This window comes from Saimiri boliviensis, chromosome X, assembly GCF_048565385.1.
Source record: "Saimiri boliviensis isolate mSaiBol1 chromosome X, mSaiBol1.pri, whole genome shotgun sequence".
In the NCBI taxonomy this organism is placed as follows: Eukaryota; Metazoa; Chordata; class Mammalia; order Primates; family Cebidae; genus Saimiri; species Saimiri boliviensis.
In genome coordinates, this window is record NC_133470.1 from 6439639 (window position 1) to 6462365 (window position 22727).

A 22727-nucleotide genomic window follows, 5' to 3' on the forward strand; every position below is an offset into this window, starting at 1 on the left:
TGCTTTATTAGTTTCTTAATATGATTTGTGTCTCTCTCCAAATTGATTTGCTAGTTAACTTTGAAATTTATTAGAAGATCATGGAGATTACTGTGTAAATCTGGTGAGATGCTAAGGTTTCCTGACCAGCAAACCAAACAGTTGTATGTGCACAGGTGTGAAGAGTTGAGAAACCCATAGCCCAAACTGAAACAGACCTGTGCCCCCAAGTTATCTTACTACCTTTTGGTACATGGGATTTTAGTTTCATTTTACTTAACTGTTACTTAATTTTCTGTCTCTTTCTCTAATGCCTTTTTAGTTTTAAAGAAAAGCCCTATAGAACTTGAGCAGTTTTAAAGCATAAAGATGGAATTTTGAGGAAGCTTTTTTATTTACTGTTTTAAGGGAACCAACTAGAACCAAAATGATAGACTTAAATTTCATTAAACAGCCTACTGTTTGAAGTACTTTTGTGTAAAACCAGACATATGCATATGTAGATTGTTTTAACAAGTTAAACATGTATAAGTATTTTAATATTACTTCACTTAAATATTTGAAAGGTATAGTCTGTTAATGAAAACAAAATTTGTAATGTATTAGTGAATTTGAATTTTCTGACTGGCTCTTTCCCTCAATATAATGTTTTCAAGGTTCATGTGCATTATGGCATGAATCATTTCTTTTTATGTCAGAATAATATTCCATTGTGTGGATAGACCATGGATAGAACATGTTTGATCCATGCATCAGTTGATGGAAATTGGGTTGTATTTCCCTTTTGGCTGTTACAAAAAATGATGTCATGAACACACATATACAAGTTTTTGTGTGAACATATGTTTCATTTCTCTGTGGCATTTACTTAGGAGTGGGTCATATGGTACCTCTGTTGAACATTTTGAGGAACTGAATTTTTCCAAAGTGGCCATTATATCAGTCAATATTTTTTTGAAATGCCATTGAACTATATTCTAAATGTCAGAGGGAAGATGGGAGGGGGATCTCTCTCTCATCAGTGTTTTGAGTGGGTATTATTTCAGTACTTGGGGAACATAAGTTTCAATTTAACTGAATCCAGCACACATCGAATTTCTCCTGTGCATGAGGTAACTGTGTTTGGCTTTATATTATGTATCTGATCCTGGGTAAATGGAGAGAAGTACATGAAAGCAAGCAAGCAACGGAAAATATTTTCATGCGTTTCTCTCTAAACTTTTCCTCTGTATGTATTTTCCTACAGTTTGGATCACACTATAACCCTGGTGGTCTTTTGTGTTTGTTGTCATCCCCTGCCACCCAGTTTGGGACGCCTCATAAACATCTTTCCATTAACTTAGCTTTGAAATTTTTAACTTGCAGTGGGAGAGCACAGCTTTAATGTCAAGCAACGTAACTTTAAATTCTGGCTTCACTGGGATTTAAGTTGGTTATCTTCCCTAAGCCTTTATTTGTTAAGCCTATGAAAAGGTAATAATAAGAGTAATGGTCATATTTCTCTCTGGGAGTTATGACTGGTGAGATCGATTGTATTGAGCACATAGCCCTCATGGCTGATACCTAGCTAGCATACAACACATGCCATGTGTTGCTTTCCAAAATCATCTTCATGGCGGCCTGATAGTTCCCGTATGTGTTCACTGCAATTTATTTCATCGTGCTGTCACTGGACAATGAAATTGTTTCAAGAAGCACACATTGGCTTCTTTACCATTACATAGGATGAAAAGACATGCAAAGTAGGAAAACAAGCCTGTGTCAGCTCCTAAATAAGCTGCTCCCCAGGCAGATGTTAGGAAAGATGTATTAGGATTTATATGTAAACTTCATACATTCATTTAAAAATTTTGTCTTAAGCTGGCTGCTGATTGTGAAATGAAAATAAACTCAGTTTATGTCTGAGCAGAGAAAAAACAAGAGCTGCTGCCTTCAAGTGGGCAGAGTTTGCTCATTTCCGTGAAGCAACTCGGAGAAAGAAGTGCCCTTTAGAGGCTGAGGTCAGTTCAAGCAGATCTCCCACTGGCCCTGGCTTGGTTCAGTCTGCATGGAGATGAGCCCCAAAGACCTGAGCCTTGTCCAGACCATACCTTCAAGCAATGGATTCTTCTGGCACAGACGCCAACAGCCTAACAACAGAAATGACTCTCACTTTCTCAGGTCCCTTCAGAAACAGAGGGCTGCTTTTGAAGATCTTAAAGATCTTTACATAATAGGGCAAATGGCTGAAAGATAAACCTTCTCCAATGATGTCAGAGGAGCTCCCTGTGTTGCCCTTCCTACAGTACACGCCCCCTTCATCAGTGTGTGCTTCCTTCACTGTTTCAGAACACTGCTGGCCTCTTGGCAAGAAACAAACTTGCCCTTTCTGTCCTTAACTACCAGCACCAGCTCTCCAGCAGGCCCCATGTGATTCTACTTTTTAAGATAATTAAAACAGCAATTAAGATTTTGTTGTTTGGGGCCAGTGTTCTCCCAGAGAATGATGGCATATTGAATGCTCCCACTACATACTCAATGAAATGAAAGTCTTAAACAGCCGTTTCTCCTGGGACTGAATTCTGAACTGTTTTGTGAAGGGAACTATGAATTAATAGGACTTTTTGTCACCTTGAAACCCAGGCTTAAAAAAAAGAAAGACTATAAATAATTTCCCCTTCAGTTTCTTGACAGCTCTAAACCCCAAATTATCGCTTATATTGAATTACTTATCTTTTGCAGAGAAACTTCAGAAATGTCATCAGCCCATGCTAATTTCTTCTTTGCCTTCTTTAAGCAGCACAGTGAGAGAATGTTGTGGCTTTAACCCGAAGTGGAAGGTGGTTATTTCCTTTTTGTGCAGTCACAACTCCAAGCACCTCAAATCAACCTAATTGAAGGTGTCTTTAATCAAAGCTGGGTCAGGCAAGAAAATAAACACAGTTGCTCTAATTAAGACTCCCCTCTCCTCCCCCCTCCTGTTTGGGGCCAAGGAGGAGCTGTGAGTGCTGCCAAAACTCTCCTTTATTTTAGAACTGTAGAAGTTGGAAAACATCCACAGGAGTTCTCAGAACTCAGAGGCTGGAAACGGACGCTGTTCGGGAAACCAGTTAGGTGTTAGAATGCGAGTTGTGTTTCCAGCTGTACATACTAGAAAAGAATGCCCAAACACAGACCTCTGGTGGTAGTTCTTTTTTGGGGGGGCTTTATGTGTGCCACCTTGCCCGCTTGACATTGCTGATGAGCCAGGACAACAAGTCAAGCCCTGAGTGGTCGTGGATGAGGCAGGTGTGTTTCCCTGATCCTCTGCTACTGACCTTTCAGGTCACTCTTGGGAAATGGCTAGAGGGGCTGAGTAAGATACCAGCTCCCACATACTGGATATTTTCTGTGCATCGGGCTCTCCATAAAAGCATTGACTCCTTACACTCTCCCCTTGACATAAGGACAATTTTATACTCAGTTTAGAGATGAGGAAACAGCCACGTAACTGACCCACAATCCCAGGGCTGGAAGGTGGTGGAGCTCCCCCTAGAAGTCAGGGTGTCTGGCGCTTGGCCAAAGACTCTGACTCCCACATCTTTTCCTGTTCTCTGTGGGTCTCAGGACGTGATCTAACTTATTTCTAGCCAATAAGCCTATAGGGATGGGGACTCTCGCCCTGATTGACCCTGACTTTATTGTAATAAAGTCATAACTGTCATAAGAAGTAATAGTTGCAATAAAAAGTAGTAATTGTAGTAAATCATGAACATTCCAAGCTCCATGTTATTTGCCCACAAAAATTTTCTTGGCACAGAAGACAAAGGCAGACTTCTCCCCACAGAATACATAGCCGTTGATGGCACTTCACTTTGAACCTTGGTGCAGAGGGCAGTCCTTACGCCTTGGGCTGAGGGGTGCATGCGACACATCCTGAAAAGTCAAAAACTATTTTCATAGAGCAGGCCCTCCCCCAGCACGCACACACAGAGCTCCTGCGCTTTTCTCCTCTTTCTCTGACTTCTTCCAGAATCGTGGGTCTTGTCTCCATTAGTCAAGAATTTAACTTCTTTCTTCCAAAACGTCCCTCCTCTTCCACGAAGGCAGGTGCTTGTGGACTGGCTTTAGGAAGTGTCGCGCAGACAGGAACAGCACACCAGTGTCCCATCACTCAAGCCAGAAATGTGGTTTGCCATGGCCCTCTCTGCTTGAGAGGTCTGCTAGCCTATGAATACCACTATCATAGCAGCACATTTATTTGTGAGAAATTAAACAAAGCCTTGGGTAGGGGATCCATAAGTTACCATCTTCCTGTGAAATCTAGTTCTGGTTTTGGAAACAAGAGGAGGAGGAATTTTTATTCCCAGCTTTGTGTGTGGTGAGGTTTATCTGAAACAGTGGTTCTCACAGAGAACTACTGGCCAGGTAACTCGAGTCAAAAAACTGAAGAAAATCCATGAAAACAGCCACCACCTTCAGCTGAGCCACTTAGAGATAAGCGCAGCTCAACACCCAGACATCCAGCTGATGGACAGTTTCTCTTGATTTTGGTGTGATGAAGCCCACAGAGCTGGAGGACATTAAATTCAGCTGTTAGGGTTAGGGGTCCGTTCAGAGAATATTCTCATGCTTGTATCTAATAGTCTAGGAATATGTATGTAGATTCTATAATCCTGTATGGAATTAGGTTTTAAAAGAAAAATAATCATTTAAAAGCTAGCTAAGTAAGTGTGGAGGGAGAAAAGTTTGATCCAATTATTAAATCAGTCTTTAAAAAATAAAATATGTACTTGAGATGGAGCAGTCAGTCTTACTTACCAGATGACATTACATCCTGGCTCGATTGCAGGCCACAGATAGTTTTTGTTTTGTTTTCTCTGCTGCTTAGAAGTCAAAACCCCTTTGGAAAGTTAACAGTGCACTGGGGAAAGCATTCCAGTCCTCGAACCCTAACTTAGTGTATACATTTAAAGACAATGAATCTATGGTCAGAAAGCAGAAAGCCAGAGCTGAAGCAGAAGTTTTTCTAGTTGAAAGAAAGGAAGATGCATAAAGCAAATAGAGGAATGGACAATTGAAAACGGCCCATAATCCCCATCTCCTCAGGAGCGTATGCGCTCATTCTCTGTAGTTCCAGATGAACGCATGCATGCATACCTGTATTTATCACAGACACCTCTGGGGTGGGGAATGTTAACCAGGCTGTGTATACAGGTGTTTCATCTCCACAAATCAGGGTATCTTCTCTTCTTTTGAGGCAAGATCCCACTCTGTCACCTAAGATCTCACTCCACTCACTGGAGTGCAGTGGCATAATCATGGTTCACTGTAGCCTCAGCCTCCTGGCTCAAGAAAAGCTCTTGCCTGAGCCTCCCGAGTAGCTGGGATCACAGGCATTTGCCACCATACTTGGCTAATTTTTATTTTACTTTTTGTAGAGACAGCATCTCCCTATGTTGCCTAGGCTGGCCTTTAACTCCCAAGCTCAACTGATCCTCCCATCTTGGCTGGCCTCTTAGAGTGCTGGGATTACAGGCATGAGCCATTGCACTCAGCTGGTGCATTTTTAGCGGTCATTTTTAGTAGCTCAGTCAGGTCACCAAGCGGTGTCTGAGCCTGCACCAGTTGCCTTACTTTATAAATGGAGTTCATGTCAAACACAAAATGCTTGTTTTTCCTCTAAAGAGCAATGGTTCTTGGCCAGCTGCAGTTTTGCAATGTGGGACATTTGGCAACGTGTGTAGGCATTTTTGGTTGTCACCACTGCAAGGGGGTAGGGGGAGTCCAGGGATGCTGCAGAACATCCTGCTGTGCCTGGGACAGGCTTTTTATTTTTTTTATTTTTTTCTAGAGTAAAAGAGGAAAGGAGCTAGGCGTGACAAACAAAAAGGGCAGCTGGGAAGCTGGGGTGTTTGCCAGGTCCTGCCAGACACAGTTTCCCCTCTATGCCTCAGTTTCCTCGTCTGTAACATGCAGCGATGAGATGAGACACTCTCCAAGATTGGTCCTTTCCAACTGCCCTCCCTGGGAGCTGGCACAGTGCCCTGCCTCCCAGGCTGACTCGTCCTTTGTGATTCTCTTCCTTTCCACGGGACTCCAGATTCATGCCGGTCCCACTAGCCCTGCTACCCTGTTCCTAAACCTGTCCAGAAATGCTCGGGGCTAAATGAGGCTGAAACTAGTGCTCTGTTCTTCCTACCTTTTTAAGAGGTCTTACACTTTAAAACTTCCATTTTTCAAACACTCACTGTCTCACAGAAAAAAATAAAATAAAAAGCTGCAATTGTGAAAATGTAATTGCTCAACTTCAGCTCATGCTCCATATCAGTGATTTTCTTTCTTAGCCAAAGCTCGTTAGAATTATTTCCTGTATTTTTATCATACAGTCTTCAAAAATAATTTCAAAATTCCTTATCTACTATCTTTCACAAATGTACATGTAGCCTAGAGAATTTTGGTAATAAATGTTGTAATACGTTTATATTGGGATTTGTAGTTGCAAGCCTTTTTTTTTTTTTTTTTTTTTGGAGACAGGGTCTCACTTCTATTGGCCAGGCTGGAGTGCAATGGCGTGATAATGGCTCACTGCAGCCTCAACTTCCCAGGCTCAGGTGATTTTCACTCCTCAGTCTCCTGAGTAGCTAGGACTACAGGCATGCACCACCACACTCGGCTAGTCTTTTCATTTTTTTTGTTTTGGTTTGGTTTGGTTTTTGTAGAGACAGAGTTTTGCCGTGTTTTGCAAGCAGGTCTCAATCTCCTGGGCTCAAGTGATCTGCTTGCCTCGGCCTCTCAAAGTGCTGGGATGATAGATGTGCACCACTGTGCCCGGCCCAAGCCATTTTTCAGTCCATTCTTTTTGCTCCTCCGAGTAACCCTTCATAGCAACCAGCTTTCCATTGTTCAGTCACCAGAAGTTAATGATATAAAAGCAGAGATTTCAGCTGTGCAGGATGTAGAGAGAACCCAAAACTCTATACATTTGCTATTGGCGTGATGTTGTCACAGTCACTGCAGCACTCAGCATCACCAAAAGCCTGCCCAGAGCTGTGATATTCTTTAGATAGAGTTTTGTTGTTGTTTTCTTTCTTCTCCTTAAATAATATTTAATTTGTCATTAGGTCATGCTGTGATTTCATAGCTTATTTCATCTCCGATATTTTCTTCTGTATGTTATCTTTTGAGGGAACTCTCCAGAGTTCAAGTACAAATCCTAAGACAGACTTGCATTTTGACTGTCACATTTTCATTGCAGTATGTGCAAAAGTACAGAAATGCCACCAAATTAAGCAAAGAAGGTAAGAATTTTTGAATGAAAAAGTTCTGGCAATTATAAAACAAAGTCTATTAAGAGTGTGAAGTGAGAGGTGGAATGATGCCAGGGCAGCTGCCTTAATTATCTCTTGCTGTGTTACAGACGACCACACGTTTGCCAGCTTGAAACGACACATTCTCTCACCGTTGCTGCGGGTCAGGGGTCCAGGCACAGCACAGCTGAGGCCAGTGCCAGCGTCCCACAAGGCTTGGTCCAGGTGTCGGCCAGGCTGCACTCTGCTTTAAACTCAGGGATTTTCTTCCAAGTACAGGTTGTTGGTAGAATTCAGTTCCTGGGGCTGGAGGACTGAGACCCTCAGCTCCCTACAAGGCTTCCTGCCATTGCCTGGACAGATCACGCAATGCGTGCGGTGTTATTAATCGTGGGAGAGAAATGTGGTCAACCTTGCCATATAATGTAGCCTAACCTAGAGAGTGGCGCCCCATCTCTCCTTGACATACTCTGGAAGCAGATGACAGACTTTGCCCATACTCAAGTGTTGGGAGTACAGCAGGGCAGGACTTTGTGGGGTGAGGTATGTCCCTGGCAAAAACCATTACTTTTAATCTTCCCATTAAATGTAAAATATCATCCAACTTGAACATACACTTCGTACTTTTTTCCCCTAAACAAACAAAAACTAATCCTCATTCAACAATAAAAGTTTTGCTGCCCGTAAAGATACTTTAAAATGTATGATATAGACATGGAAGACAGTTCCCACGCAGCCTAAAGATGTTTAGTGCTGGCCGAGAGTGGTGGCTCACACCTGTAATCCCAGCACTTTGGAAGTCTGAGGCAGTTGGATTGCTTGAGCTCAAAAGCTCGACACCAGCCTGGGTAAGAGCAAAACCTTGTCTCTACAAAAAGTACCAAAAAAATAGCTGAGTGTGGTGGTGCCCACCTTTGGTCACAGCCACTTGGGCGGCTGAGGTGAGAGGATTGCTTGAGCCTGGGAGGTGGAGGCTGCAGTGATCCCAGGTCATGCCACTGCTCTCCAGCCTGAGCAACACAGCAAGACCCTGTCTCCAAAGAAAAAAAAAAAAAAAAAGTTTAAAGATGTTTAGTGTTGGTGACATCATTGACATTAGTTGCAGCCTTTCTGGGGGTGCCCAGCTCTTTGGAGTGAGCGGCTTACTGGTTTATGAATTCCGGTTTGTTCATGGACAACAGAGGTTCTTTCCTTGCTTGTTTTTTTGAGCTAGTTTGCTCTTGTGTCTAACCGGGTGGTTTCTAAGAAAACCGGACTCTGTCTTGGCTGTCTCACACAGAAGCCCCTACACGTTTTACTGCCCGTCCTCCCTCCCCAGATTTCTGCCTGCCTTCTGGGCACCAGAAGTCTTAGACGGATGCAGCGGGTTCTGTGGTGAAACACAAATGACAGAGGTGCTCCCTGCCTTCCATGTTCTGGCTTTCCACCAGGAGCCCCAGCCGCCTTGCAGAAACATCGAGGTGACTTGTAGCATGACCGAGCTCACTGGCGCGTCTTCGCGGTGCTGCCCCCGCCCTGCAAGAAGAGGGGCCATGCAGTCACCCGTGGACCACGTTCAACGTTTGCGAGGGAGAGGTACCACCGTTCCTCATGTGGCCAGGACCGTGTGGTCACTCTTCGGGGGTGTTGACATGGCCGCAGGTGTACTCAGTCACCTCTCCATGTATACGGAAAAGTGCTCAGTGTTGTATCCAGCCGCATCTGCCTGAGTGCGCTTTGGGATTCCATTTCTGCCAGCTATGGGGCGCGCTGCCGATCTGCATGCACACAGCTTTACTGAACGCGAAGTCAGTTGTTGGTTGTTGTTGGTTGTTGTGCTCTGCTGCCTCTTGCTTCTGGCTCCAGTCATGTGGTTTCTGCTTATCTCTTCCCTGGCCTTAGGAAATAGACGAGCTCTTCTTTTTCTCAAAAACATTTCACCTGGGCATATTTTTTGTATCTATAATTATGGAATTTTTATGTAATCACATAATTAGAAAATATAACGCAAATCAGATGTTAATTGCCTTCACGCGTATGATTAGTATAGATACTATTTTCTTTATTCATCTCCAAAAAAGAAAAATAGAAGCGGTGTTTCAAAACTCTCTTCTCTTTTTGAACAGAGGGTGGCTCCCACTCCGCCAGCACCTCATCGCAGCGAGGTGAGGCTAAGATGAGCATAACCAGTGACGAGGTGAACTTCCTGGTGTATCGGTATCTCCAGGAGTCAGGTAAGACGCTCGGTTTTCTGTTGGTAGGAAATTCACCTTCAGCATCTTATGAGCGGAATGATCAATGCTTGATTCAAAAGCAGGCTGTAGAAGAAGAAAAAGTAGAGCTAAGAAGGTTCTTAGTGTGGATGGGGAAAAGAGAAGGTTCTGAAGCCCTGCCATTCCTGGGTGGAAAGAGGGAATGTGTTCTTTCTTCCCTTGACACTTCTATGCAGATCAATCAGGCAGGAATCAAGAGCAGCTGTGGCGAACATGGAAAGGACGGAAGCAATGCAGGGCTCCTGGCCTCCGCCTTGGCGAGGGCATGCATGAGCTGGAGTGTGTGTTTGAACCTCTTTGATTTTCCTCCAGAAATTTAGTCAGCTCCCCAGCTTCTCCTGCTCCACGCCTTCCAAATGGGCCGCTAGGCAATTTTTGACAACTTAGGAGTCATCCTAGCATCTTCCAGCATTATTGATTACCACTAAGACAATACTTTCTGGTTAATAAGTAAACAGCCAATCACATGTGTTCCTTGTTAACAAAACAGACCTTGAGCTGAGCAGCTGCCCTCCTCCGCTGGCAGGGAAGTGGCAGGAGGAAGCCATGGAGCCCAGGGCTTGGGTTTTGGCCTATCTTTGGTCTGGGCTTCTGGGATCCCTCCAACAAGTAATTTGGTTTCTAGAGTGAAAACCTTCTTTTTAATTTTAAAACTTAGAAGATACATAATTTAAGACCTACAAAATGACATTGGTGAAAAAAAACGTTCTGATAGCCACTAACCCATTTAACTTAAGAAATAAACCTCTCTGATGCAATGAAAACCCCGCCCAGATTTGCCTTCCCGCCTTCCTTGATAATAATGACCCTGGTGGATTTACTGTGTGTTATCTGCACGTGGCCATTTTCCTAAGCAATACACAGCATGGGTGGATTCGTTTCCTAGGGCTGCTGTACCTGACGTACCGCAAACTGGGGTGGCTTAAAAGGAAATATGTTGTCTCCTAATTCCTGGGGACAGAAGTCCAAGGTGAAAGTGTGGATGGGTTGGTTCCTTCTGAGGGGGAGTCTCTCCTGGGCCCCTGCCTTGGCTCCTGGGGCTTTGCTGGCAATCTTTGGAATCGTTGGCTTCTAGGTGCATCACCCTCATCTCTGGGTTCACATTTCTTCATATTTCCCCCGGGTTAAGACAGTCAGATAGGATTCGAAATTTACCCTCCTCCAGGACAACCTGATTTTAGCTGTTGTTTTTGAATGCAGCAATAATCACATCTGGAGTGACCCTGTTTCCAAATAGCGGCATATAAGGTACACTGTTGCGCCTCAGGATGGTGCAATGGAGGAGGCACACTTGAACCCATAACAGTTGGTTTTGGGGTCTTTATAAGCTTCATTCCCTTAACATCAGATTGTATATATTCTGGAACTTGATTATTTGAAAAGGAAACCCCAGTTCCTAGGCCCCCTCCTCCCAGAGATGCATGTATTCAATTTGAGGGAAAACCAGTCTATGATCCTCTGGGTGTGGGTTCTCTCACAGCTGGCCTGGTTGGGTAGGATGCAGGCATTGGAGCCACACAGAATGGCTCGAGCTCTGATCCTTGAATGAGTCTGAGTGAGGCCTGTTCATTTGAGCCTCGGTTTCCTTGCCTAGGCAAATGTGATCAAGTATGTCAGGCACTTAGCCCATTGTAAATAAGTGCCTTCTCTGTCCAAGCCTGGGTCTCTGTCCCTTGCACTCCCAGCTAGTGTTATTCATGGGAAGTACACATTCTTTCTGCATGTTTATCATATGCCTTCGATTGGCCGTTTCCAGAACATAGTATAAGATAATTGGTATGCCGGGCACGGTGGCTCAAGCCTGTAATCCCAGCACTTTGGGAGGCCGAGGCGGGTGGATCACGAGGTCAAGAGATCGAGACCATCCTGGTCAACAGGGTGAAACCCCGTCTCTACTAAAAATACAAAACATTAGCTGGGCATGGTGGCACGTGCCTGTAATCCCAGCTACTCAGGAGGCTGAGGCAGCAGAATTGCCTGAACCCAGGAGGCGGAGGTTGCGGTGAGCCGAGATCGTGCCATTGCACTCCAGCCTGGGTAACAAGAGTGAAACTCCGTCTCAAAAAAAAAAAAAAAAAAAAGATAATTGGTATACAAAACAAAATGTGTACTGCCTCGCCCCTGGAAATCAGGGAAATGCTAACCACTGTGCTAATATTTCAGCCTCGGCTCTTTGAGGAGCCCAGGTGGCCTCCTGTCTCAGAGCTCAGAGCTTCCCAGAGGTGCCTGCAAATGGAAATCACATGTACCAAACCCTGCTTCCCTTTCGACTTGTGGCATGTAATTTGAGATTCTTCCATTTAGCAACACCTCTGCACAAGGACATGATGAAGGCCAAAGAGACTCACAGCTCTTGTGTAAACAAGTCCCAAACTGGAGCTGTCAGGTGTGAAGGACCACGTGCTCCGTAACCTGGAGACAGAGCCATGCTGCTGGCTGGTCCCCAGGCCCATGGAGCATGAGCTTTGCTGGCTTCTTGAAATAAGCACAGAAACCCCCATCCCTCCCCAGAAAGGTCGGCTTCCTTATTCAGTGTTTGTTTATGAAGCTTCTGTAACCAGGCAGCTGAGAAAGAGAGTCGGAGCACAACAATGCTTAGACCTCGGCAAATGTCAACTTTGTGTAACATCTGTGAGCTCCATTCCGGATTCATCAGTGTCACTGAAGTATAATAACACTTCTTAGGCAGAGTTGGTGTTCAAGACAGAGACTATTGCACTTTCTTCAAATCGCTGTGTGCATTGTGGAACTTTTGGGAGCACCCTACCACACTACAAGGTTGTATTCAAAGGAAGAAAGGAGCAAAGAAATGCTTAATGTTGAAATGTTCATTCTGGGCTGTTTTCTATGTTTGTCTCAAGTCCTAAAGTTTTGGTTAGGTCAATATTCATTGATTCCCCCATCAAGAAACAGCACCTTCTCAGCCTATGACTGTCTCACTTCTACTGTAAATAAAAAGGAAAACATTTTCGTGATCATGCTTCCTCCTCAAGCACCTGCACTCTCATTCCTGCACCCTACCAAACTTATCAAAAACAGGTTCTGCATCTCAGAAGATGATTCACCTCAACTCCCTCCAGTCTGGCTTTCTCCACTAGAAGTTGTCAGTAAATTCTGGGTTCCTGGATCCAGTGATCTTACTGCAACTGGCATTTCTCCTTACCTGTGTGTGGCAAGAAGCGGGTGTTGGGGGGAGGTGAGTAAAGGAGTAGGTGTTTCCCTGCAGTGCAGCTGGCTCCCTGGAAGGTGTACTTAGAATGCGAAACCCCACCTTCCTGGTGCAGTGACGGACAAGTTTTCCAGAGTCGCCAAGCTTGTGACCTGAGCCTTGCTTCTCTGCCCTGGACCCAGCAGACAATATGCTGTTCCTGTCCATCTGTTCATCTCCTTCACCAATGTCTCTCTTCCTCCCCTCTGCCAGTATCCACGGTGTCAGTTAGGATTCATTAGGCTGCAAGAAAGGGAATCCTCAGTGGAGCACTGATGGCCTCAGATAGCAGGGAAGCAGGGTATTGAAGAAGGATCCAATACACACGTCTTCAAACTGGGGAAAGAACCTCAAAAACAGACGTGTTTTGTTCCTCTGCCCACAACAGGCAGAAGTCAGGTCATCTGGTTTTTAGCAATCCACATATATTTCCCTACCTATATGGATTAGTGGATTTCCATTGTTGCCCTTGTTAGTTGTCCAAAGCAAGGGCTTTGCCCATCAGAAACACTCAATAGATGTTACCCACAGGTGACATCTCACAACAGCAGACTCATGGCAGTCTGAAACAGGAAACTGGTTAGAAGCAAGAATGTTAAGTAGTAGGGAACTTTGGCATTACCAGGCTCTAGTGCCAAAATGGATTTGTTGGTTTTTGCATGAGTTTGGCAGTCTGGCTTTGATGGAGTGCTATGGTTTGGCTGTGTCCCCACCCAAATTTCGTCTTGAATTGTAGTTCCCATAATTCTCACATATCATGAGGAGGGACCCAGTGGGAAGTACATGAATCATGGGAACAGGTTTTCCCATGCTGTTCTTGTGATAATGAATAAGTCTCACAAGAACTGATGATTTTATAAAGGGGAGTTCCCCTGCACACCCTTTCTTGCCTGCCACCATGTAAGACATGACTTTGTTCCTCATTCACTTTCTGCCATGATTGTGAGGCTTCCGCAGCCATGTGGAACTGTGAGTCCATTAAGCCTCTTTTTTTTTTTTTTTTTTTTTTCTTATAAATTACCCAGTCTTGGGTATGTCTGTATTAGCAGCATGAGAATGGACTAATACAACACACGAGTCCACTGGCCTCTGTCTTACAAGATCCATTGCCTGGTCACTTGTGCTATCTGGGCAATTTCTAAGAAGCACATGATGGCCGTGTGCCTTTCCCATGAGCCCATGTTACCATTCCAGGAGGAGAGAAGCAAGGGAGCGAGCCCCTATAAATGTGCACAGCTAGCACCTGCTGTGGTGAGCAGCTCCCCCAAATGTTGGGGGAATCGTGAGTTGTTTGCCCCCGCATATTTCTGAACACAGCAAGGGAAGTGGAAGTCCATTTTCCACTAAGTGTGGAAAGAGAGAAAATTTGGCAAGTGAGTCCCTGTAAACATATTATTTCCTCTGGGACTTCATCCCAAATTCAAACTAAAGAAAACATGTTCTCCCATACCCACATTTTTAGCATAAATTAAATAATTCACAGAAACTTGCAAAATGGTATGAGGTATACAGGGCAACAGAACCACAAATTCAAACTGAATTTAACTGAGAAAGAACTGTGCCTGCAATATAATCGGGTGATAGATGTGGGGGGAAGGGAGGTACTATGAAAACTTTTTTAAAAAATTTTTTGAGACTCACTTATGCTGAGGGTCTCACTCTGTTGCCCAAGCTGGAGTGTGGTGGCACAACCACTGCACTCACTGCAGCCTCTACCTCCCAGGCTCAAGTGATCCTCCCACCTCAGCCACCCGAGCAACTGGGACTACAGGCTTGTGCTGCTAGAAATTATGCCCAGGTAATTTCTTATTTTCTGTTTTGTTTTATTTGTAGAAACGGGGTTTCACTATGTTGCCCAACTTGGTCTCAAACTCCTGGGTCCGAGAGATCTTCCCACCTTGGCCTTGTAAAATGCTAGGATTATAGGCATGAGCCACCGCACCACCCAACCAAAAATATTTTTTAAAGGAGAAGATACTGGCTGAAGAGGAAAGAAGGAAGGAAAGTGGGGAGCCATCTTGAGCATAATCAACGCACAGAACAGTTTTGTCACCCTCAAAATTGCCTTGTGTCCCTTTGTACTCAGCTCCTGTTCCACCCTCACCCTGCCCCTGGCAACCACCACTGTGTTCTGTCCCTAGAGTTTTGCCTTTGCAAGAATGACATAGAGATGGCATCATACATTGTGTAGCCCTGAGAGTGTGACATCTTTCACTCAACCTCATGCACTTGAGATTCATGCATGCCGTTGTGTGCACCAGCCATTCCTTCTTTAGCTAAGTGGCATTCCATTTTGAATGCTGTTTCAACAATTTGTTTATGTATCCTCCTGTGGAGGGACATTTGGGTTCTTTCCAGGTTTTAGTGATTCTAACATAAAGCTACAAAAAAACATTTTCATACAGATCTTTTTTGTGAACGTAGATTTTCATTTCTCTTGGGTAAATATCTAGGAGTGGGGTTGCTGGGTTGTGTAATAAGTGTAGATTTCACTTTATCACAAACCAGTGCATTCTTTTCCATCTAAGACAGAGGCAGGACACATCATGTTTATGAGTGGTTTTATAGAAATGAGTTGAGTCACAGAGCTCCTCTGCCTGTCACACAAGGCATATTGGAAAGTATGTAAAAAGATACTAGCCCTGGCGCATATATCTGCAGGACACTCATGAAGTCTGATTCTTCCTTTGAGGATTTGCAGCTAGCCTTCTGAACTAATTTGATGAACCTGTCAGCTCATAGTTTCCATGGGCAGACATGAATGTAGCCCAGGCCTGCTGAGTTACAGAGCATCCTTGTTTGTACACCTTCCTGTCCTTCAGCAGTGCTGTCTAACCTGCTTAAAAATAGAAAACGCTACAGCTTGGTCACCCTCTGGTGGATAAGCCCAGGCATCTGGACATGGCAAAGGCCAGGCTTCCAGATGCAAGATTCCGCAGGCTGGGCCCTATGGTGGCCACGAAAGCTCTCTGTGCACTTACACACTTACCCACAGTATCAAGTCATCGAAAATCCAGCGAAGTATTTCCCTACCTGGAGCACCATGACTGATGTCCCCACACCACCAGGAACAAGCAGACGAGTAACAAAAACCATGTGATGATAGTGATGGCGACAGTACCAAAGAAAAAACACAAGTGAGAAATGGAATTTCACTGATGTTGTGTTTGGCACAGGGATGTTACCACGTTCTGTGTCCATGACGGCTGTAATTTTAAACACTGTAGCGACTAAAAGGAGCTTGAAACCATAATAGATGGTAAAAATTCACTTCTCACGTATGCTGAATTCCCAGAATGAGGAACTTCTTGTTTAGCTGTGAAGATTTAACGACCCTGGAGGATGATTGAAAACTCCTTCTTCACTGGAACTTATGTTCTGATTTGTCTTGATTTGTACCTGAGAGGCCAATTTATCGTTCATATTTCTTGCCTTCATTAACGTCACCAAACGTGGGTTTTCAGAGTGAGAGTGTTGCTGGTTATCAAAAGTGAGCGTCTCCACTCTGAGCACTCCATTTTCCTAAAGAGCCCATTTCTGCACACACAGCTAGCCGGGTAGGATTAGGCATGCTTCTTCTGTTTACATAATGTGTATATGGCTCTGTATATTATGGCATCATAAGAAGGACAGTTGCTGTGCTTCCAGTGTTTCTGTTCCCCCAAATTCCTATATTGAAATCCTAACCCTCAAGGGATTGGTATTAGGGGCTGGGGCCTTTAGGAGGTGATGAAGTCATGATGAGTGCCCTTACAAAGGAACCCAGAGAGCTCCTTTGCCCCTTCCACTGTGGGAACACAGCAAGAAGGCACCATCTGTGCAGGTCCTCACCAGATACCCAATCTGCCACATGTTGATCGTGGACTCCCAGCCTCCAGAACTGTGAGATACACATGTTGTTTATAAGCCACCTACTCCAGGTATTTTGGTAGAGCAGCCCAAATGGAGTAACATCATAGTGAAATGTTACACCCACATGCCCAGACTTTCAGGGTTGTGAATATAACTTATTGACATTTGTCATTCATTTTGTGAAGCTTCCATGCCAAGAAAGTCATTAATAAGAAAGATTTCTACACGGTGTGGTGGTCCACGCCTGTAATCCCAGCACTTTAGGAGGCTGAGGTGGGTGGATTGCTTTGAGCCCAGGAGTTCAAGGCCAGCCTGTGCAGTAAATACAAAAATTAGCCAAGTGTGGTGGTGCACGTCTATAGTCCCAACTACTCAGGAGGCTGAGGCAGGAGGATTGCCTGAGCCTGGGAGGTCAAGGCTGTGGTGAACCATGATTGTGCTACTGCACTGCAGACTGGGTGACAGAGTAAGACCCTGTCTAAAGAAAAAAGAGTGAGTCTTGCTGGGTGACACACTTCACCTGCAGTGCTCTCAGGTGGTGATGCCATTCAGGTGAATTCGCGTAAGAGGAGTATGTGGAAGAGTGAATGAGACCTCAGCGGTCTCCTCTTTCCACAGCAAGCCCAGGCTCAGAGATAAAAGGCTGTACTGAGCGCTCAACACACATCAAAGTTATGCTGTCCAAAAAGAGTACCCTGTAGATGACCCAGCAAGTTCACAGTGGGTGAGCTGGCGTGGGTCTTGGTTAGAGTGAGGTGGGGTGGAGGGGAAGGTTCCCTGTCCTCCAACACTTTCTACAGAAGCACGAGACTGAGGGTGAAGTGGTCCCCTGGAAAAGCACCAGGTGGCCTGGTGGGGGTGGCGGGGCCTGATGCTGAGGAATGAGTTGTAGCTCATGCCCTGTAAAAGACAATGCTGTTCAAAGCCAGCCAGTCTGGATTCAAGAGGGCTCCTGGGAGCTTCAGTCCATTTGTAGAAGAAGCACTTCCCTGAATCTTCCCTGTGTTCCAGTGCCCTTCCTATCCTAGGCCTCTGAGCAGGGTGCTGTTATTCAAGTGGGCGGTTCCCCTCACCTCCTGCTGACCTGGCGTTTCATTGTTGTGGAGTTTCTGCTGGAGTAGAGAGCAAGCTGTGTGCTGGGCTGACCTCCTGTCACATCTGTGAACTTCTATGGTGAGGACCGTGGCATGAGAGAGCCGAACAGAAAGATATGCCCTCTCCTTCTAAGACTGACCTCGCACTTTAGGGGAGCAGTACAGTTTCCTTTAGGAAACCTCAGCGGAAGCAACCCAGATGTCCACTGACAGAGGAAATTCCATCAACAGAATGTGTCCATCCGTACAGTGGAATATCATGACTCAGCTTTGAAAAGGAAGGAAATTCTGACACAGGCTCCAACACGGGTGACACTCGAAGACATTATGCCAAGTGAAATTAGCCAGTCACAAAAGGCAAATACTGTAGGATTCCACTCAGAAGGGATACCTTGAGGAGTCTAATCCAAAAAGACAGACAGTGGAAGGGTGGTTGCTGGGGAATGGGGAGAAGCGGGGGGTGTGGAGTTGCTGTTTAATGGGTGCAGTTTCCATTTTGCAAAATGAATAAAGTTCAGGGGATGATTGATGGTGATGGTTGCACAACAGTGTGATGGCACCTGATGCCACTGAACTGTGCATTTAAAAATGGTTATGATGGAGGCCGAGGTGGGAGGATCTTTAAGAGGCCAGGAGTTCTAAACAAGCTTGGGCACTATAGCAAGACCCTATCTCCCCCAAAAAAAAAAAAAAAAAAAATTCAAATATTAGCCAGGCATGGCTCATACCTGCAGTCCCAGCTACTCAGAAGGCTGAGGCACAGGAGTCACTTGAGCCTGGGAAGTGAAAGCTGGAGTGAGTTATGATTGTGCCATCACATTTCAGCCTGGACAACAGAGTGAGACTCTGTCTCTTAAAAAAGTAAAAAAATGGTTAGCATGATAAATTTTATGTTATATATATTTTTCCACGATTTGGGGGTAAAGGTCATGGTATTGTAGGTGAGAAGTTCCATGCATAGATTGTTTTCAGAGGTTGGAAAATTAGTCTCAAAGGGAAGAGAGAACCAACTGTATTCACAGTAATATTAATATTATCAGTATTACATAAGGGCTTTTTCATAGTCCCATATCAGTGTTTGGGGCAAGTCCCTGGCACAGCCACTGTTATTTGTAAGCTAAATTGGTGGCTGACAAAATCTGGTTATTCAAAAAATTAAACAGAAAATAGTGGCTTATTTATAATAGCAATATTCTGGACATATGGCCGGTGTCCCTCGGTGGGTGTAGATGAAGCAAGCTGTGGCATGTCTGTGCCATGGAGTACCGCTCAGCTATGAAAAGGAAGGAGAGGTGGGAAGGCGCAGCAAGCTGGAAGAACCGCCAGAGAAATGCACTGGGTAGAACAAGCCGCGTCAGAAGGCTGCAGACTGGGCCAGGTGCGGTAGCTCACACCTGTAATCCCAGCACTTTAGGAGGCGTAGGTGGGCAGATCACTTGAGGTCAGGAGTTTGAGACCAGCCTGGCCAGCATGGTGAAACCCCATCTCTACCAAAAATACAAAAAATTAGCCAGGCGTGGTGGCACATGCCAGTAGTCCTAGCTACTCAGGAAGCTGAGGCAGGAGAAACACTGGAACAGAGGAGGTGGAGGTTGCTGTGAGCCGGAATTGTGCCACTGTACTCCAACCTGGGCGACAGAGCAAGACTCTGTCTCAAAATAATAAGAAGAAAATTGCAGACTGTATGATTCCATTTATAGGACATGATTAAAGTGCTGAAAATACACAGGTGGACACCAGATCAGCAGCTGCTACAGATCCGGAGTAGAGATGGAAGCATGTGCATATAAAAGATGGTTATGGGAGAGTTATTTTGTGTTGATAGAAGAGTTTGGTACCTTGACCAGGGATGAGGTTCTGCACATCCACGTGTAGGATCAAACTGCGTAGATTACACATATACAACCAGTGAATGCAGTGCAGAAAGGGTGACGATAGTTTGTGTTCCAGCGAGCACTTCCCATCCTGGCACCTACTTAGTGCCGTTGATCCTCTTTGACGGTAGTGTAAGATGCCAAGCTGGGTGAAGACAGGATGAAAGGTGCATAGCACTTCACTAGTTACTAGTTTTGTGGTTTCCCCCGAATCCATAGTAATTGCAGAATTATTTAATTGTAAAAAAGACTATACCAAAAACATAATTATACGTTTCTGTTGTCTGTGAAGCGCTGTGTGTGTGATAGACGGTGGTCCATAATACAAAGGCAGCCAGGACGTTTTCATTACATTTCACAGGTCATTAGCCATATTGCAGGCCTAGGGTTGGGTGGGGGTGCTCTCTTGTGGCATGGATTTGAGTGGCAGCCCTATTAACAGAGAAATGGATGGCCACACAGACACTCTGGGGGCTTTGGAAACAGAAGAATCAGCTAGAAGCAAACGGCAGTTGCCATATGAACATTGCTCAAATTTTTGTGGACTGGGGACTGTGTCTCTGGATGGGCTGCATTTTTACTGGGGGAAAAAGTTTGTGCATGGCTTCTCCCCTGCCCCCTTACCAGTGAGTCTTAGAATGCTCTTATAATACCCACTTAAAACCTTCAGTGTGGAGGATTCTGTTAGATTTATGTGTTCAGCCTGAGAGAAGTGGGCAGATTTGAGGGTCAAAACTCCTGAAGATGTTGTGAATGGCCCCAACATGTATCATGCATTAACTCAAGGTCTTCAGCCCATTCCTTGAGATCAGGATTTCCTGGCCTTGGCACTATTGCCAGTGAGAGCTGGATCATTCTTCCTCTTGAAACTGTCTAGAACACTATAGGATGTTCAGCAGGCGTCCTTAGCGTCTGCCCACTCTGTGTTACAATGGAGGGGAGAGAGTGGGCAGACGTTTGTCAAATGTCCCCGGTGGGTAAAATCAGTGCCAGTTAAGAACCACTGATTTATATCCTTTAGTTACAGCATTTTTTTTTTCTTCCAAGTAGTTTTTCTTGGGAAATGGAGTTTTGATGGGATTCTGATTTCTTCGCCCTTCATCCTGTGTTCTCCTTTGGCTACATTTTGATTCCTTCACCTGCAGAACTCGAATAGACTTTGATGGCGAGGAAAATGCAGTCCTTGTTATTATTAAAATTTTGCAGGTATTTTTTCCCTTGAGGAAGGGGAAAGTCTGCCAAAAGCATTCTCTGACAGATGATAAAATAATTGAGAGTAGCAAACTTCAATTTGATTTTTCTTTTTTGCCTTGGCTCCTGGTGAGTAGGTTAGTTAACCAGGAAAAGGGTGTTAACTGAAACTGCCTTTGCAAATATTGTAATGGAAGAAATTATGGCAGTGAGAGAAATCTGACATGGCTGACTCTCTAGCCTCACAGGCTGGCTGTCTTTGCTCATTCCTGGTTTAAAATCAGCTTAATTAAAAACTGATATCCAAGCTATACATATATGTAAAAGGCCTTGGTGCTTTTTCGCTTCTTAGATCTTGTTTAAGAAAAACTTTTTCTTTGTTTTTCCTCTCAGTCAACTGAATTATTTCCCCAGTCTGTTTTCTTGCCACTCTTGATGCCCACATGAGAGGACCTAACGTCATTCCTGACAGCCTGGGACTCCTTGGGAAAAACACAGGAGGTACCACCTACCCCGTTTTTAGAAAAACCTGTGTTTTCCTCCTGGAACCTCAGGAATCGAAGGAGGCTAGATCTCTCTCAAAATCTAAGGCTCTGCTCCATGTTACCTGGTGTATTTTGACTTTGGGAGGTATCAGAAATTATTTTGCAGGAAGAAGAGCTTTGAGCCTTCGTGTGTAATAACTAGGTAGGAAATACACTTTAAGGGATGGCTAATGGCAGTTATGGAAGGATACTCAGCTCTTTGCACTTTTGAGTCAGAGAAGCATGCTCTCAGCCACCTAGAAGGTATGGAAACGTTTCTACCCCGCACTGAGAAATGAGACTCCCTTGAGGGATGGGCTGATTGGCTTTGGATTGCCTTGCAGTAGAATGCAGGGTAAAGGCATTGCACTGTCTTCTCCCATTGCATTCCCCTCTTTTGGGGGATCCAAGATGCGGTATGAAAATGGGACCCATAATTTGGGGGATCTGTTTTTGCCATCCAGCTATAGCTGCTTATTAGGCCCTAGAAACTACATTCTGTCCTGGCCCTATTCCTGTAAGGGCTCCACCCTGAAGCCAGTAATCCAATTAAGAAACTTAAAAACTGGCCAAAAAAAAAAAAAAAAAAACTTACAACTACTGGATCCTCGTCTGTCTGTGTATTTATATGTGTTGTGTGTGTGATGTTTATAGTAAAGGCTTCCTATTAATTGACTTTTAAAGAAAAATGATTTTTATCATTGTCAAAAAAATAGAAACCTTAATGCGTTTAGGTTGAGCGACTCTAATCTTTGAACAATAAAGACAATTTATAATATTATTGGTAAAGTAAAATAAAAATGTCTTCAAGGTTTATACATTTGGTCTAAATTAGGCAGGTCAGCTACTGTTTGCTAGATGCTTTAAGCTCATAAATTGCTTCTGTGATTTTTAATAATTGTTTGACTTGTCTGTTTTACAGCCATTAGATTCTAGATGAGGCCTGGGGACATGTGGAGTTAGCCAGGTGCCCTAGCTAGGCAGGGAAGAGTCAGACGTTGTCTGCAGCTCTGTCTTTGTCCTGGGCCTATAATCTGATACGTGGTTAAAATTGCTTACCTGTCAGATACGACATCGTAAATTAAAGCTACTGAGAATTAACATTATAATATGTACTTTAGACTACTGGAGAAGCAGTTCTACCTCTAAGGTGTACAAGGAAAAGAGAATAATTGATATGTTAAATTGTTGTGTGTCACAGAGATGACCAGATTTTCTTGTTGATTGCATCTTTATCTATGGCTGTCTTGAGACTTTTGTCATCCATAGACAATTACTATCTTGTGTTGCTCCTTTTCAGAAGGCAGTTGTTACAATCAGCTATAGGACTCTGGCGGTACTCTTGAATGCAGGTCTCTGATAACTTTAGAATTTGTGCCATTGGAATAGGGAGCTGATATGTTAAACATTGCTAATCCCTTTGTTATTCAGAATCAAGAAAGTGTTTTCTTTTCAGCTGTTTACCACTTTTAGCCATTGAGTAAG

At 44.3% G+C, this 22727-nt stretch overlaps 1 protein-coding gene across 3 annotated transcripts in view; it reads left to right on the forward strand.

The window, feature by feature from the left end:
- The window catches only part of TBL1X (transducin beta like 1 X-linked), a 247138-nt gene that overhangs the window by 173400 nt on the left and 51011 nt on the right, over window positions 1-22727 (forward strand). For 2 of the 3 annotated variants that reach the window (XM_074391739.1, XM_010336237.3), the window contains exons 4-5: window positions 8678-8822; window positions 9353-9460. In XM_074391739.1, the coding sequence (XP_074247840.1) occupies window positions 8720-8822; window positions 9353-9460 (211 nt within the window). In that variant the 5' untranslated portion in view covers window positions 8678-8719. The remainder of the gene's footprint in view (window positions 1-8677; window positions 8823-9352; window positions 9461-22727) is intronic. The other variant, XM_010336240.3, reaches the window with a different exon arrangement.